General features: G+C 35.2%; 1 protein-coding gene across 6 annotated transcripts in view; it reads left to right on the top strand.

The window, feature by feature from the left end:
- The window catches only part of ADAMTS6 (ADAM metallopeptidase with thrombospondin type 1 motif 6), a 150764-nt gene that overhangs the window by 106641 nt on the left and 25454 nt on the right, over window positions 1–18669 (top strand). For 5 of the 6 annotated variants that reach the window (XM_071801811.1, XM_071801812.1, XM_071801810.1 and 2 more), the window contains 6 exons: window positions 2297–2399; window positions 3462–3595; window positions 5488–5611; window positions 6801–6881; window positions 10967–11130; window positions 12800–12938. In XM_071801811.1, the coding sequence (XP_071657912.1) occupies window positions 2297–2399; window positions 3462–3595; window positions 5488–5611; window positions 6801–6881; window positions 10967–11130; window positions 12800–12938 (745 nt within the window). Of the gene's footprint in view, window positions 1–2296; window positions 2400–3461; window positions 3596–5487; window positions 5612–6800; window positions 6882–10966; window positions 11131–12799; window positions 12939–13547; window positions 13637–18669 lie in introns of all 6 variants that reach the window. The other variant, XM_071801813.1, reaches the window with a different exon arrangement.

Below are 18669 nucleotides of genomic sequence, written 5' to 3'. Positions count from 1 at the left end.
TGATCCAGGCTCTTTGTGGCCCTTCATTGGACTCTCTCTAGCATGGTCATGTCTCTCTTGTACTGAGGAGCCCAAAAATGTTGGTTTGACCTCACCAGTGCTGAGTAGAGGGGAAGGATCACCCCACCAGACCTGCTGTTGACACTCCTAATGCAGTTAGGATACCATTAACTTTCTTTTCCACAAGAGCATATTTCTGGCTGATGTTCAACCTGGTGTCCACCAGGGACTCTAGGACCTTTTCTGCGAAGCTGCTTTCCAGCTGGTTACCCCTAGCATGTATGTACTGGTCCATGGGGGCTGTTCCTCCCCAGGTGCGGGACTTCGCACCTCTACTTGATGAACTTAATGAGGTTCTGGGGGCCTGTTTTTCCAGCCGATTGAAGTCCCTCAGGATGAGATACAACCCTCTGGTGTATCAACTACTCCTTCCTGTTTTGTGTTATCAGCAAATTTGTTGAGGGTATACTCTTTACCATCATCAAGATCGCCTATGAAGTTATATTGTTGCCTCAAAATATACCCAAGGTCAGCATCAAACAAGAGAACGAAGACTATATCTCAAAGATCAGATTGCAAGAATTTTTTTTAAGACTGTAAATATAGGAGCCTTAATCCTTCTTTACTAGTCATCTTGTTTTATTGTTTTGTCCTAGTATAACTATTTAGAAAAAGGATTTTATGGATGGGATGGATGGGGAGAGAATAGGGTGATTCAATTAACTTTTAACGGGAAATTGATGCAGCTAAAAGAGCAGCCATGAATTAGTACCCAAGCAAGTGAGACTGAAGAATAGGGTATAGTGGCCAGTATCAGAGAGGTTCAGACTTAAGTGCTGAAGTAGATCAAGGCTGGTCATTCTACTGCTTGGAGAATATGATGCAAAGAGGCAAATTTAATTTGTGTTACTATTAAAAAAATGAATAAAATTCCTCTTATTTTATTTACATACAGTTATTTTGTATTCTCACTGTTAAGATCTGAAGGATTATTGAATCAAACCAGTAACACTACTTTTTTTTTTTTTTTACCAGTAAATGTATTATATTTAAAAAGTTATCTTTAATTAGAAGAACATAATAGAATGATTTATGAAGAAAGTTCAAAATTTAAATACAGTCTTGTGTCCACTATTTTCACGTATATCACAACAGCTTCAAAATTGCAGAAAAAAAATTGCAGTTTCAGAATGAAATTAAAATGGACTGTCTGTTACAGGAGCTTGAATAATATATACTGAGAATCATAATTTCTCTATTAATATTTTCATTGTGCAGTACATTTTTATCATCCATGTTTATAACGACCCTCTCACTTGAAAGCGTTTCAGATTCCTGACCAGTGCTCAGATATATAGTAAGACAAATAAAGCTGCCATAAATTAACTCTTGCTCATAAAATAGTAATATTTATTAACACCTGTAATTCCTGGCAAACATTTTTTTTTTTCCTCTTTCAGTATACAAATTATTTTAATCTGTATTTCAAATACTTTGCGTGATGAAGCTTGCAATTTCAGCAGGTTCTTAAAATATTGATAACAATGTTTAATGTGCTATCTAAATTCTGACTGTATTCAAGATAGTAGTCTTTATTAGTTTGAGCCTGCTGATGAAAAATATGAGAAATAGCAAAGAATCCTCTTTCTTCTACAATTCCTTCCAAGATGAATCTCACATCTACCCTTATTCCAAGTAAAAAAGATATTTTGCAGTTCTGTAATTGGTAATGCAAAAAATGAAAATTTAAATGAAGGCAGACTTTATTTCTCTGTGCTCAGAGACTGTAAAAAATCCGAGTCAAACATGATATCTATTCCCATTCTCAATCTTAGCACAATCCTTTTGCAAGGCTACAATAAGCAGAGATTATATAGCTCTCTAGAAAGTGTCTTAACTTTTTTTCTTAATGATTTAATAACACGTCTCAGTACGCTGAGCCTAAAAGTATTTTTTGATTTTTTTCAACTGTTTTTAATGTGTGTTTGTAAGGATGTAGCAGATGGATTGATCATGAAGCATAGTTTACATGATTCTCATTGTCCAGTGGTATGGAAACTGTTCAGTTACTTCATGCCAGCCTAAGTATGCAAAGTAGAGTTTTCAACTGTAAAGCAATAAATCAAGTTTCAGGATCAGAACCATGAGCTAAAGCTGGGAACCACCTCCTAGTCTCTTGCATGATTATGTCTGCAGTATAAAAATATAAGCATTTCCTTTTATGTTGATACTTGGAAGAAAATAACCTTTTTTGTTTGCTTGGATTTTTTGTTTGTTTTTGTCTTTGTTATTTTAGCCATGTCCTTCAGGATCCCGTGATTTTAGAGAAAAGCAATGTGCGGACTTTGACAATATGCCTTTCCGGGGAAAGTATTATAACTGGAAGCCCTACACTGGAGGTAATGGTTAGCTTTGCAAAACTGTTATCATATGTGAAGTCTTCAAAATTATAAACGTGTTATATAAAGAATAATGTTTGTAACTATAATGTTTTGATTAAAATGTAATGAGCCAAGTTTGCTAAGCTTGCACTTTTGTCAATTGCTGGAAATGTTTTAGGAGAACCATCTCTATTCTGATAGAGTTTTGTGTTACTGTGAAGGTGGGGTGAGCATTGCTGTAGGGAGTCCACTTTAAAAATAAAGAACCTTTCTCCACCTGCAGCTGCAGTGGAAGTAGAGATTACATAGGTGATCTCTAAGTGTCTTTCATACTGCAGTGATGATTTCAGTATAAAAAAATCTAACAATGTTTTCCTTTGTTAAGGTCATAATAGTAGAAAAAGGAGAAAGAGGTAAAAGCATTTAGAAGAGTCTTTAAAGACTACTTCAATAACTGAATAATAAATAATTGCACTGCAAAACAAAACGGTATTTTGCAGCAGGGAAGAGGGCTGTAATTGATTTTTGAGACTGTTTAGTCAAGTTTAGTTATGTATCTATTGTTTGAAGTTCGAAAGCTGCCCCTTTATTATTACGTTTTTTTTTTTCTTGTTCTAAACCCTGAGGGAGTAAGGATCATTGTGAGCATGTGCTCTGAGCTGTAGTGCAATTCAATAGGACTAAATTCCTCACTGAAATAGTCTGATAGTGTTTTTGAAATTTACCCTGATATACTTCTAGCTCTACATTATTCTGTTATTCTTGTTTTTCAAATGGTGAAGCGGTATCCTTATTGTTTTAAATTGTTCAATAATCATTAGGATTGTATTAACATAATGGAATCGTTATGGAGCGAGCCAACCTTGCCATACCTTACTATGCGAAATAATCTTTTTTGCAAGAAAGAAGAGTCAAGTAGAGAAATCAATAAAGGGAAGTTAAATAAAGTGTATACATTATATGTGTCAGGTATGAGATAAGATTATCAATTTCGGATCTGTTTGTGCATATATTTTTTTAACTAATTGTAAACTTTTCAAGACTTATGTTGAGTTTTTTTCGTTTGTTTTTGTTATTCAGGTGGGGTTAAACCATGTGCTTTAAACTGCTTGGCTGAAGGTTATAATTTTTACACTGAACGTGCTCCTGCAGTAATAGATGGGACTCAGTGCAATGCTGATTCACTGGATATCTGTATCAATGGAGAATGCAAGGTTACAAATGTTTTATAAGTGCTTATAGATTACATTGCTGTGTCTACTGCCTCCTATATTTAATTACAGTACTTGTTTTTTACTTCTATGAAACAGGAGTTTTGACAGGTCAAGTTGTTACTGAAAAAGTAAGATTGAGACTAAAATATAGAATAGATATTTGCATAAATTAGACAAATAATTTGAATTTCAGTAGCTTCTCATAGACATTCGTAGAATCCTTCCTTTTACCTTCTTTTTCTTGCTTTATGGTTTCTGTTGAATCAGTGGAAAGGGCAGTAGAACAACACTGGCTGAAAGGCAGAAAATGTGAATGTATAAATCTGATTGTCTCTAATTAGTTCATCTAGTTTCAAATAATTCTGCTGTTAATATAATTGAAACAAAAAGTTGCCACTATTGCTCTGTAGTTCTAGGAAAGTGTGTATGAAGATGCAAGTATTTGTCGTTTACTTAAAATTTGATTGTTTTTAAAGTTTCCTGTAGAACTGCATTCCATGAATTTGAATAGAGTTGGAGATCTGTGCCATATTTTTGGTTATACACATCTCACTGCTTCACTTAAGTCTAGAACTCTGAATGGTTCTGGTGACTCTAAAAGTTATTTGATTTCACTGAAACCACTAACATAACTAAAGCTTAACCTGATGCCCAATTATTTGGTAAATGGAGGACTGAAGATGTATGTTTATTGAATAACATAATGAGAACAAAAGCATTTGCCATGTATTAGTAAACTAACAAAAAAAAAAGAAAAAAGGCTCAAGAAATAACCTATGGAATTCTGGTGTACTTTATACAGAAGATTGTAATAATTTTGAGAAATATTTTCGAACTAAGACTAAATCTCAAGTGGATAAGAGCTATGTAATAAAATTGAGCCTCTGTCTTCTTGGTCAATCAGAAAGTCAAAGTGTAAATGTTTAGAATAATACTATTTTGTCAATTATTTTATGTATGTTAACTTATGACCTATATATTACCTGTTTGCAAGATGGTAGATAATATTGCTAGACAGTAAACATAGTTGTGTACCTACATCCTTTTTTTTGTATAAATCCTGGAAAAGACTGGCAAGCTGCAGTATTCATTCTGTTATCATCCTACTTTTTCATTCTCTTTTTTATAAGGATCCAGTTGCCTCTGTTTTCATTAGCTTTGTAATGGAGTTGAGTCAATAAGTTATGAGCAATCAGTAATTGTTCACTGTACTTATGTTTCTCAAGTGGATAATCAGAAATGTAATGTACTTTTTATGATCAATTATAGGCAACTCTTTTTTTCCAAAGGCTTTTGAATCGTATCTTATATAGCATGTAATTCAGCCTTTCACTAAGTTTCATTCTGTATTCATTCTTACCGTGAAGTCATTTACACATTACATTCAAACTTACAAAAATAATTGCAGGTTTTGCCTGGAGGATGTGGAAATATGGTCTATGAAGCTGTAAATGGTTTTGGGAACAATAATACTATGTATGCTGCGTAGATGTTTAAGTAACACATGGCAAAAGTTTACCTTACCGAAACAATAGACAGAACACAGTTAGCTGTTGTGGTATCAAATAAAACCATTACTAAGAATTTATTGATAACTTTAGTAACTACATTGTTTGTAAACCACTGTGAGATCCCTTCCTAAAAGTCACAGCAGAAATATAAAGTACTTATTAATCAAGATTTGGTAACAACACAAGATGTGGATTGTTCTCCTTTTAAAATTTCTTGATTTGGTAAGGGAAAGCCCACTTAATGGTAACAACTATCAAAAATGGAGTAGATAAAAAGAACTGAATATTTCAGACTTGAGAGAAACACTTCCAAAAAATTATGTAGATAGTGATGCAAGAAACCATAATCATGTTAAAATATTTGTTCCTATCTGTTCTCAGCATGTAGGTTGTGACAATATTTTGGGGTCTGATGCTAAGGAAGATAGATGCCGTGTTTGTGGGGGAGATGGGAGTACATGTGAAGCCATTGAAGGTTTCTTCAATGATTCATTGCCCAGAGGAGGTATGCACATATATGTCCATTCTATTTCACAATACATTTAGATGACTGGTTAGCAAATAACAGTGTTGCATTGATTTCCAGCATGGCATCGCTGCTGATCATTCACTTTGACTCCTTTTCCCTCATTGTTTACTTTTTCTGTATTAGTTTGGATTTATGTCAAATACAACAAGTTTCATTACTGAATACTTTGTGTTTAATGCACTTTATGAGTAATGTTGTGTATGATTTTAATGTGTATGGTAGAATCTGATATTTAGTCATACGTGAAATTTTAGAATAGAAAGAATCCAGAAATGTCTCTTTAAGTTCATCTTTTTAAGAGCTCAGAAAATGTGTATGGGCAATTATTTGAATCAGAGCTCAAAAAAGACAATATTATTTTTGCAGTCTTAGTGCTATCAGTTTTGGGCTCCCAAATACAGGAAAAGGATTGTTGCATTGGATCAGTGAGGGACCACAGAGATGATTGGCATCTGGAGTGCTTGCACCTCCATGAGGAAAGGCTGAGAGAACTGGGCTTATTTAGCCTGAAGAAGAGGATATTTGTGGGGACCTAGATGGTATTGGCCTTCCAATATCTATGAGGAGTTTATGGAGAAGTCAGAGCCAGACTTTTCACAGTGGTGGGTACATGGTGGGAGAAGAGACAATGGCTATGAGTGGAAACAAGACAGGTGCTGACTGAATGGAAGGAAAGCTTTTTCCCCAGGAAGACAATCAAGCAGTGGATCACATTGCCCAGAATGGTGTTACAGTTCCACCTTCAGAGTTTTTGATGACCCAGCAAGATAAAATGCTGAGTAACTGGGTCTGGTCTCTTAGTTCATCCTGCTTGTTGCAGAAGTTGGACTAAATGACTCTCCAATGTCCACTCTAACCTGAATTATATGACGATTCTATGGTCATTTTATATGTTAATTACTTGTGATACACTGTTGGAAAGACTTTATTAGTACTTAAAAAAAGGAATTCCTGAGTACATGGTAAGTCCTTGCTCTCACTTTCAAATTTTTGTATGAAATTTAAAGAGTTTTCCTTTATATTACATGAAAGAAAATGTTCAACTACATTTGAAACCTATATCTCATATTAATTTTTTGGTAGAAATAATTTAGTAATGATTCATTTCATGACTAATATTGATTAATGTAAACAACAACAAATAAAATTTACCTTTGTCCTCTAGGCTATATGGAAGTGGTTCAAATTCCGAGAGGTTCTGTGCACATTGAAATAAGAGAAATGGCAATGTCAAAGAACTATATTGGTAAGAACATAGTTTTAATAGCAGACTGTTTTTAAGTTAATGTGATTTGAAGGTACATTTTCTGGTTTGGCCAAACCATACACGTAGTAGAAGCAACAGAGGAAATCATTAGCTGTTAATATTAGGTTGTGATCAGACAGTTGCAGTAGTTGGTTAGGATGTATTCTCTTCAGTGGAGCTGATGAAATGCATTGCTATAGTTATGGTGTCAGGCTTGAGCTGAAGTGGATGAGGAACACTCAAATGATCTACTGTCCCACTCTGAGGTAACGTCTTCCATCTGGGAAGTCTCTGATCTTGGGGGATTATAAACTTTCTAAACCACAATTTTATTCTTGGAATGATTATTCATCAACAGCCATAGTTACTAAGTTACTTAAATGCTAACAATACTGTCTCCATATCTTCAGGCTATTTAATGTATTAATTGCACAGTATTTCTGTGTTGCTATGTTGTATGGCCGAGATGCTGTCCTTGTTCTATAGATAAGGCAAATGAGGTGCAGAAAAACTAGGTGCTTAACTAAGCTCATTCAGGAAGCCTGTTGTAAATCACAGAATTAAATTAAAACTCCCATATTATTCCTTTGTTTAAGGACAGCTAAATTTGCTTTCCGTTTTTTGTTTTGATTTGTTTTGCTTTTAGTACTGATATGTACAAATCTGTCTTTGTTGAACTCAGGACATGCATTTCTGAAAGTCTCTGTACCCTGATTTATGTATAGGTCAGCTCAAAGTAGTGCAATAACACCCATTTCCTAGTAAAAAATAGATACGAGAGATGATTAATTGTACAACAAATTTAACAGATTAGCACAACCAAAAGCTATAACCTGTTTAGGCTGAAGAGCAGCTGATGAGGCTACTTTTGTCAGTATGTACTCCATGTAGTCAATATATATGTATGTATATATAATACTAACACGTTGGAAAGGATTGATGCCTGTGTGAGTTAGAAGGGCAATTATCCTCCTACATACATTTAGTCCTAAATTGATTCTACTGATAACAATGATACCTGTTGTTGTTGGATGCCTACTTTTCTTTCTTCCTGCCTCCACCCTTCTGTAATTCAGCAGATAATGGGTCTGGAAAAGCATTTAGATTGGCACCATCTCTATAAAATGAATGAAAAACGTAATTTTTTTTTTTCTTAAATAAGAAATACAGGCAACTTCATTGTTATTCAATCTGTCCACAGATCTAGAAATCTGAAGTGGTATATACACACTTTTTTATGTGCTTGTCACGATTTCAAGGGGTTTCCTCAGTTTCAGGCTCTCCCTTCACAGCCTTACCTCATGTCACAGAAGCCCTGACTACACAAATGGGGGATTCTTCTCCTTCACTAGTTTTGTTGTGTTTCCAACTTTCAAAGGTGCCACTATAACCTAATGAAAGATAATCTTACTAAGTCGCAGAGACCATTTAATTTTGTGATGGGATGTTTTATTTTGCAAGTGTGGACCAGATCCTGGTTTAGTATTACCTATTTTGGGGAAAAGGAAGGCTTCTAATTTGTCTGCTCCCTTAAAAGAATGATACAAGCACAGTGGTAGTTAAAAATCACTGTATTATGTTAAAATAAATACCTCAAGGATATTTTATGGATATTTCTTTAGTGGCAGTGTCCACTTCACAGCTACTTCCCCGTCTTTATGAGTTGCTTCTGTTCCAGGACAACTGCTTGTGTGGCCACACCATGAATCAGATTAGAGAACTGACTCAGCTGAAAATAACCATTTGCACTTATTATTATATTTTATGTGTAGTGCTGCCAAATATGTGATCACAGTCTAAGAAATCAATTTTTCCTTTTGGGTATACAGACACAAAAAAGAAAAAACAACTCTGTTCTTCTGTAGCTGTCATGTTGACTTCTTTGTTAATTTCAGTTAGCAGGCTTTCAAATTAACTTGCAACAAACATCTCATGGTTCCATAGAAACTAAGATCCAATTCTTTTGCAAGCCATGACCTCAAGTTTAGGCTGCAGGTAGACAGCTGGCAATTCAGTTAGCCCAGTCAACGCCTGTCCTCTCTTCCCATCTCTGGCTAATAATAATTTGGTATTTTAAACTGATCTGTCTAAAAAATAACACAGCAACAACAAAATACCTATTTCCAGAGCTGCTGAAAAGGTGTGTATTCAGTAATGCTGTTATCTTCCCTTAAATTGCTTGATCTGGGGTGATGTCTTCCCATATATTCCACTTATGCAACAGGGTGTTGTGTGCTAAGATTCTATGGGCTTCCTCCATTCTAATATTCTCATAAAGGACTCAATTAGGACATTAACTTGTTCATTCTGTCTCATATGCTAATAGCATTATGCCACTGCATCACCGTTGTCATGTAATTATATTATTGGAATCCTATTCACAATGGTGTGGCCTTCACCTATGTGTAACAACTGACATTAGGTAAATCTGTTTACAGAATGCAAATACACTTTTCTTTGGCAGTCAGAGAAGTGAAAAAGGAACTTCCTTGCTTCTGGGTATTCATTGGTTTAAGTGTAAATAACATACATATAACTGACAGCATATAATTTCAGAATTATTAAGTATGTAAAAATAGAATGTTGTCTTGTGTTTATTTATATATCTCACTGTTGTTTGTATGCCTCAAATAATATAATGAAATAATTCACTTTGTTATTTGCTCTTAGTAGATATTAGACATGCTGACAAGAAAATGTTTGGGATTGAGTGGCACAGTAAGAGAGACTTTAATATGTCCTGGTACTTTTGGGAGACCCTGTGACCTTTTAATTAAGCTAGATTTTGTAAAAGCAGGTTGGATAGAAATTTTGGCCACGTGGAAACAGGACCACTAATAAAACAAAATGCTGATGTTCAGCTGTAACAGTTATTTCATATACCCACATAAAAATAGTGAAGTACTGTTCCTTTCTTTGGTACAGTAATGACTGCAATTTGTCTTGTTTTCCTATATCCATTTTTTTCACTATGTCTTCCTTGTACTACAAAACCTATACAGACAATAAGAAATCTGATTACTTTGAGAGTTCAAGATAAGTGGATGTGTCAGAACTAGTTTCTTCACCCAAAGCACATGACTGTTTCCAAAGTAAACCCAGGGAAGTCAGTGAAATAAAATTCATACTATGGAAAGACATTACTTTTCAGACCTTATGTTACTGATGGAAATGGTTATTAATCCCTGCTGAATATGGCTGTCACCAACAGAAAATTACTGACTCTCCAGCTATCTCCTGTTCATATAAATGCTCTCTGATCTGTTTTAAAAAATTTGAGCAGCAAGACATTTTCCCTAACTGTTTAAGATAAACCATCTGTTCATACAGATGTAGTTGAGAAAAAAGCTTGACCATAAGTTGTTTTATTCCCTATGATTGTGATGTTTGTTCCCTTCGTAGTAAAGTCAGTTATTTGTTTCAACAGAACATGACATGGCTGCTTTATCTTATATTTCCAACCATAATTTTGCCTTGAAGAACATGTTTTATTTAAAGTAAATATGAATACTGAATAACTTGATAATCTTCACCTTAAGTCAAGAAGTCAATATCTAATTAACAGAACAGTCACCTTAAGATACAAAGTTATTTTCACATTTAGAAACTTAATCTAATATTATTAATAAAATATCAAACATAGATCCCTGAATAGTATGTGCTTGTCCAGCCTAATTGATTGGTTAGCTAAAGAATTAATGTTTTATCTACAGTATTTTTGTGGTTTAAGGCTGAAAATTAGGGATAATACAACATTTTATAGTATTTAAGTATCTAGTATTTGGGTTTGTAGTAGAAATGTCTTGGACTTACACTTTAAGCATTCTGTTTTGTTCCATATAGCACCTGTATCTTTAAATCTGCAAAATATACCTGCACATTGGAGGTTATTGCAGGGGCAGTATTGTCAAACTGCATGAGGGATATTTTGACCAAGACTGAAGAAGAGGTTTTATATTGCTTGAAAAAATAGTGATGTTGAGCTAAGCTCACATAGTTCTAACAGATTAGTAGATTAATTTGAAATGGCTTCTCCATTATAAATGCTGCTTCCAATTTTTAGGTGGCTTGTATTTTTTTTTAAGCTTTAAAATCTGAAGAGGATGACTACTATATTAATGGTGCCTGGACTATTGACTGGCCAAGAAAGTTTGATGTTGCTGGAACAGCTTTCCATTACAAGAGGCCAACAGATGAACCAGAGTCATTGGAAGCACTGGGCCCTACTTCAGAAAATCTCATAGTCATGGTAAAGTTATAATTAACATGTTTCTGATATTTGAAATATCTATTTGTGTTATGAGAAAAGACAAGACCGTGAATAAAATGTTTTCTTAAAGAGTATACAACTCACCTAGCTGGGACTTTGCATTTGTGTTTTAATGCAGCTTTCCTACCTTTCAAAACTGACTGGCAAACATTGTGATGAAAAAAGTTGATGAAAGACATCAGAAAATCCCCAGGATATCTCACAGAAAACTCCCCTTCTCTGTCAAGTGTCGTTCAGAAAATGGTAGCCAACATTGTAAATGGGGCATATAGTGTGTCTCTGCATAATGCTGATAGATGGAAGTGTTGAGATATAGCATGTAGATGTCAGTGGTTTTAAGCCTGGTCTGAGTGTGAACCACACTCATAGCACAAAAAGTATCATGATTTGACCCGTGTTAAAGTGTGTTACTGTGACATACATTGCTCTGAACAGATTCTACGAAGTATAAGAATGTAACAGAAGATGTGACCAGAGTCCTGATACCCTGTCTCTGACAGCAGGCCATAGTAGACCTACTGTTTTGCTACTGTGTTGAATATAAGAACAAGGTGATACTTGCCCAGTATATTCTTTGAGCTTCTAGATTTGCAGTTCAGGGATTCTTGAGCCACATGGGCTATTTTTATATATAGAATGCTTGTTGCCTGGTTATTCACGTTTTAGGTAGCATTTTCAAACACCTGAACCCTGGTTTTCCTGCTGTAGCTGCGGATAAGTTGGAGAGTCCATACAGAATGCATTACACGATGACTGTAGTCCTCATTCTCACTCAGTCAGTGTCACTAAATTTCTTACTGAAAGTTCTCTGCTCTTTCGTCCAACGCAGATAGGCAAATATGCCCCAGCAAAATATCATGGAAGATAGAAGGGGTGAGAAGAAGTTCAAAGACATGTCAGATTACTGCCTCTGACATGATATATATTATTAGCAACAGAAAGATGTTTGATAGTCAGAGGCTAGTGTTGGACAGGTGGTGTGTGGAATTGGAGTTCAAATGTGAGGGCAGACAAAAACTCATGGTGATTGTTGCAATTCTATATCACCTGCAGGGACATGGCTGCAGTGAGAGTTTTGATGTTCCTTTAAAAGAATCACTCATGATTCCACCAAGCTGTGCTGTTGGCTGTTGCATTAGGGGAAAACAATTATTTCAGCAACAGTCTGTTACTGTTAGTATTATTACTGTTATTGTAGTCAAAAGAAGTGCAGACAAGGGCAGAGCTAGGTTCATAACTACTGTTAGTAGCTCCTCACAAGATTTCAGTGAGGAATGCTGTATGTTTGCACAGTGATGTCCTTAACCAACTTTTGACTTCACATAATTATTCAGCTATCAAATTAATTTCCATTAAGAGAGTAATTTTATTAAAAATGGGTTTTTAAAACAATAAAATAAGTATTTAATAGAATTACGAAGTTATGTTAAGGGGGGTGAAGACAAAAAGACAAAATTTGCCTTAGACAGCAATACTTTTGTATGTGTTTTAAAAGTCCACATTCTTTTGGGAATACCTGAACAAACTACTATGTCTTTACTACTTTTTTTCCCTTCCACAGGACATAACACATACCTAAATTAAATGTCACTGTAGTTCCCCTCTGCTTGCCTGTTTTAATGGTATAACCAGCTGTTTTCAACTACAGATTCTGCTACAGGAACAAAATTTGGGTATAAGATATAAATTCAATGTTCCCATCTCTCGCACTGGCAGTGGAGACAATGAAGTTGGCTTTGCATGGAATCATCTGCCTTGGTCAGAATGTTCTGCCACTTGTGCTGGAGGTAAGATACCAGGTGGTCAAGCTCCAGGGTAAACTGAATTGCAAGATACAGTTTACTACATTGTTACCTAGATAACTAATTGAAAACATTTCTTTCAGATGTGCTTCAAACCTTAATTTAGTGAAAGAACATTTATCACAACAGATTTTGTTATTTTCAATAACGTCTAATATGTTTGAGTGTTTTTGTTAAATAGTGTGTATCAATATCGTGTGTCTGTCTGCTGATGCTTCTTCTGAGATCCTCCTGAAGCTGGCATATTTCCTTTTTGTAGGAACTTTCTTGATGAAGGACATCAGAAGTTTTAAGTAAGGAGATTTAAAACCAGAAAGCAAATAACACAACTGTAAATAAAGGGATTTGTCTTTCTTTATGTGTCTGTAGGTGTGCTTCACGTGATTCTAATCTGCCCTCCTATCCTCTGGCCACCAAAGCTTAGGATGCGTACTGGCAGTTCCTCTGTAGCAGATGATAACTACTACCCAGCTCATAGCAGTATCTGAGAATTGTTGCCCTTTGGCAACAGTGGGGGATTTGTGGGTTGTCCCATGTGATTCATCATGGGTGCGTTTTGCCCACAATTTACTATATTCCTAATCCTCCCTCTAGTGGCCACCAATGCAATTCTTTACCTCTGGCTGGGAGAGCAGGACAGTTGGCTTCCTTCAAAGCCAACACCATTGCTGCTGCAAGGACTGGTGAGTAGAAGTGCTGTATGAACAGTATCTTTCTTCTCTCTGGAGATGGAATGCGTCTTCTCCCCAGCATACCTTGGTTTCAGAAGATGTGGGAGAGTGCTTGAAATCCACCTTAGAATTTCAGTTTTCTATTACACTGTGCACTGTCCATAGAAAGAAGACGACACCATTTCTTTAAAAAAGATATTTGTCATCCCCACCTTGTTTTTTTCCTGGCTACTGGAGGTATCAATGTTTAGAACCTTTTGACTCTTCTTTCTGCTGGAACCTGCTGTGGCTGTTTGCTGTTTAAATACAGCTATTTGCCTAGTCATATGTAATACACAAAGGACAGCACAAATTCTCTTCTGTGCAGCTAAATAGGGAAAGTCTTGAAACAAAATAGAGGAAGGTGCCAACTTTCTCCAATATTTTTATTATTCATTTGTTGGATTCCTGTGTGACAGATTACTTCTTAAACTACTATTTTAGTAATGGTGAGTCTGGTAGGAAAAGGAAGATTTTAAAGATGTATAAAGAGAAGAAGTGCGTAGCTCATAGCGAAAGATTATTCCACGAACTTTAAAAGTACTGCCCAATCCTATTTTTATGATGGCAATGAGTTAATGATCTTTTTGAAGTCATGGGAAAATTCCCACTGATTTAGGTAAATGTAAGATTTTAGCCCTGGATCTTCTGTCATACAGATCATTGTCATTTCATGGATTTGACAATATACAATGGAAAAAGTAATGGGCTCTGAAGGAGTAGGCACCTGTCTAGGATAAAACATTTAACTTAATTGATTAACTTCCAAGGGAAGATTAGTGAATCCCTGAAAACTACATACTTATGTTCATTTGAAACCTCTTTTTGGGAAATATTTTCTTCAGTAGCTTATCGTGGCTAAACCAGGCGCTTTCCTCTCCTTTCTTTCAACTTAATATGAGAATATACTATGGTCACTTATCTTCAGTGAGCTGTGTGCTCAAGGAATAAATATTTTGTTGTCACTATAATTCATGTTAAAAACTGTATCTACTTTCTCCATATGGGTACCTGCTATTCCCTCACAGTTTATGAAACACCTTTCAGCATGTGCCAAAAGAAGACACAATTCTAAAAAGGAGCTGAGTCAGGGAAAAAGGGAGGCAAAGGTTGTAGAGACAGAGACTGCAGGTGGAAAATTTGGTTAATATAAATATGCATTGTTGAGAGAACTTAGAAATTAAACAACTGCATGGCTTTGTTTTCTATAGGTTTCATTATGAAGTCTGTTATTGAAGTTCTGTGTACTTGAACTCTGTCTTTAGAAGAGGCATTTTGCTCTACATCAAAGGATAACAAAATATTAAACAGTTAATTTCTCACTGAAAGTCAAAAAAGGACAATAAGCATGTGTGAGAAATACTGGTGTGGAAATTACTTTTTTATTTATGAGGTATAAAATAATTACATAGACACTCTGGGGCAGACTGTGAACAAGTTAAAGCCATCAGCATTTTCCTGCCTCTTACTGTAGTTGGTGTATCCCACCTGTAGTGTAAGGACTGATCAAGGTTTGATCATATGGTAGCTCATCTTGATTCATGAAAGCTCTAGATGATGTAGAGCCAGATATATTTTTATATCAAAGCGCAGGCTTTATGTCAGAGCTGTAGGCAAATCTAAATTCTAATTAACATATTTAACATCTGAATATTAATGTTATGTCTTTTTGTCAAGGTGTATGTTACACTTAAAGAGCTGTTCTTAAAAGAGCATTAAATATCCAAGTATTTAGAAGTGAGGACATGACAGAATTAATGATTGCTATGAAATCTTACATTGTTTTCTGTAGTTGTGGTGGTTCTGTGAAACAGGGATCAGCTGAGCAGGGACTGTTCTCTGAGGTTGTGTTGCAGGCTAGCTCATGTCCACTCCACACTATTTAAGTCTAGGTCTCCCTAAATCAAACTGATTGTATCAGGATTACATACCATTTCACCAAGTCTGTCACTCTTACAACATAGTTATTACTCGATGTATGTTTTTTCAATTCAAATAATCTAAAAATTAAAGTGAGAACTGATTTACAGCCCACCAATGTTTCTGCATCGTAAACTAAAGGATATGTGTTGGGTGTCATGAATTAGAGCACAAAGGCTAGAGCAGTATTTTGGCAGTGCAGTTTAAATAGTTTTGGAGTATTGAATTCTCAGAAGGATCTGATCTTTGTGCAGATTCCTCTTCATAGCATTTTGAGAGCAATTCAGCACATTCAGCTGTTCATAGAGCTGCTTGCAGACCTTGTCTTGGAGACAGATAACCTACAATCTTAAGTTAGATGGTAAAATGCTCTCTTTTCCACTGAACTTCTATCTTATGTTCATCTCTGCTGTACTGATGAGTCACATCTGAACAGTAGAAGGACTTTAGCTTTTTAAACAGCACCTCCCTTCTAGCCCGTCTTAGTTTTGCAGAGAAGGAAGAGCATGGCAAATGGAATGGTAGGAAGTAGCACAGCTCAGTACAGTGCCAGAGCTCCCTTGTGTGACTCCCGTGTGGTGCTGAGCAGCTAAAAGCACACATTGCAGTCTTACTTGCTAATTACCAATTCATCATTATATGGGTACCTCTCTGGAATGTCTGACCTCTGAAGCATGCAATGAATTTCATTGTTGCATGGAGTGTGTGTAGAGCAAAGTATTCTGAAAACTCAGCCAGGCACCTGAAATCAATGGACTCTTTCTACAGTAGACATTATACCTCTTCTCCCCCTGTATTTTTATAGAGTGACCTAAGAGAGAAATGAAAGTTTGTGAAACCAACACTTATATGTTTAGATTGCCTCTAAAAACCAGAAGGAAGTTAGTCTTTCATGAGAGGTCGTCAGATGTGTATTTAGTAGAGTGATTCATGTTAAAGGGGAAAATAACAAAATATTCCATAGTTTCTGTGCCAGGGAGCATCATGTTACATATAGTGAAACAAGCAGAAATAAAGTCACCAAAGTCTGAGATTTATTTTGCTATTTTCTTAAGTTTTTCTAAAACTAACTTATTCATATTTACCAGGTAGTTAAAAAGACTCGCCTGGTAACAGACAACTCCTTTATTTTGCTGGATTCATGTACTCATATGTAGGATGATAATATCATTTTGTTCATTTTTAATATCTCTTAGTGTCTGTTCTTAGGCATGGAAATCTAAAATTGCAGCTTTTCTTTTTGCACACTAGAACCAGTATTTTTTTATATTTAAAAACTTTTCTTTAAAATACAAATTTATAATATCTGAACTAGTTCTTCCTCTATGGGAGCATTATGTACAACTGAGGTACATGTATTCTCCATACTAATTCCCTTTTTTCCCTGAAAGTCCACTGTTCTACTCTGAGTGAAGAGTTTTCAGAAGGAAAGTTTGTTACTATCTCATATAGGTCTTTATAGCTGGTGGACAAGACTTGGACAAGACAACAATAAAACAATGCCAGAGAATACCAAAATGCACAGTGCAAGTTCATCTATACAGAAAAGTGTGGGAGAGTAGAGAACACACGGAATTCAGAAGGATGAACAGTTCACTGAAATTCAGAAAAGACGACAAAACCCAAAGATTTTCTTTAAGAACCTGATTACTTTGTAATTTCATGACAAAGTCTGAGGGAAAACCAGAATATGTAGAAATGGGAAACAGAACAATGACATGAGGCCTTGAAATAGAAGAAAGTGCTAAAATAGGAAAGGATTATATCACTTACATATCACAGAATTGTAGTTTATTTACTCTTGTGCCTGTCCTTTCTTTTGTTTTCTTGTAGCTTTCCAAGGGTAAGTGTATGACTTTGTCCAGATCCAGTATTCTTAGCAAGGAAGGGAACTGTTAGTGATGACTTTTAAAAAAACCCAAAGAAAGAAAAAAAGAAAAAAATCCTTCTGTGTCATTTTACTTTTGTATACATTTAAAAATAAACTTCAGTAAGTGCATAACTCCCTTTTAAAATTTCTTCCATACTTAATAAATTCTAGCAGTAAATGGCAACAAATGACATCATTTGTTATCTGAAATTTATCAGGTGTTCCAAGCATTGTCATTCATTCTATTATAGTTCATCTCCAGATGAGTTAAATGTCTTAGATATTAATGTTTGTTGGTTTTTTTGGTTGTTTGTTGTTTTTTTTGTTGTGTGTTTGTGGTTTTTTTGTTTGTTTGTTTGTTTTTTCTGAAATAGTATAGTATTATAAGTGAATTGCTTGCTTATCACTCTTGTAGAGTGGTGCCTACTGTATTTTTCTTTCATGCCCTCAGATGAATTATGGAACTGTCTTTAGACAAATAAAACATACTTGTCCTCATCAAGGCAAAAGTTTGGCTCTGTGATGAACATCTTGTGATCTGATGAGTGAGCTCAGAAAGTATGTCTGGGTTAACCAGCATGCACTAGTTTTAGTGATGCAGGTTTTACTATGTATTGGTACTGGCATCTTTGTAATTAATTATTGCAATCACAAACCACAATTTTTGTTTTACTTTTAGAAATAGAGATAGCGTTTACATGCCTGCAATTTTAATTTAAGAATAAAATATGTTCCATGTAATTTAAAAATTGGCTGCTGAAAGTCATGCAGACTATTTGTTAGTTGAAATCTGCAAAACATCCCAGGTCTCTGGAGATCATGGTCACTAAACCACTGGAGTTTTGTTTTCTCTTAGGATTGCATTGACCAGTCATGAGGACATTTTATGCCTTCTATTATAAACTATAAATCTGTAGATTTGAAAGCAGAATGTTTCTGTCTAACTGCTTGTAATTATTCCCCCAAGAGTTTAAATGAACTTGATTGCTGTGCTTTTAAGATTATTTTAAGAGAGACCATATACTCAGGGAAGAGCTGATAATTTAAAAATATTTTTTTCAAGACCCACAGGGCTTAACCAAGATGTAGCTGTCATTTGTGTAAAAAATGTACTTTTTCCATTTCTTTTTCTTGTCTTAAAGTTAGAAGCTGAATTTTGTTTCTGAGATTTTGTTTTAAATAGCACTGTAATTAGACAGCCATGATGCAAAGTTTA

Source organism: Patagioenas fasciata, chromosome Z (genome assembly GCF_037038585.1).
Source record: "Patagioenas fasciata isolate bPatFas1 chromosome Z, bPatFas1.hap1, whole genome shotgun sequence".
NCBI lineage: Eukaryota > Metazoa > Chordata > Aves > Columbiformes > Columbidae > Patagioenas > Patagioenas fasciata.
The sequence above is the reverse complement of the archived record's forward strand: the minus strand, read 5'-3'. Positions and strand labels throughout refer to the sequence as shown.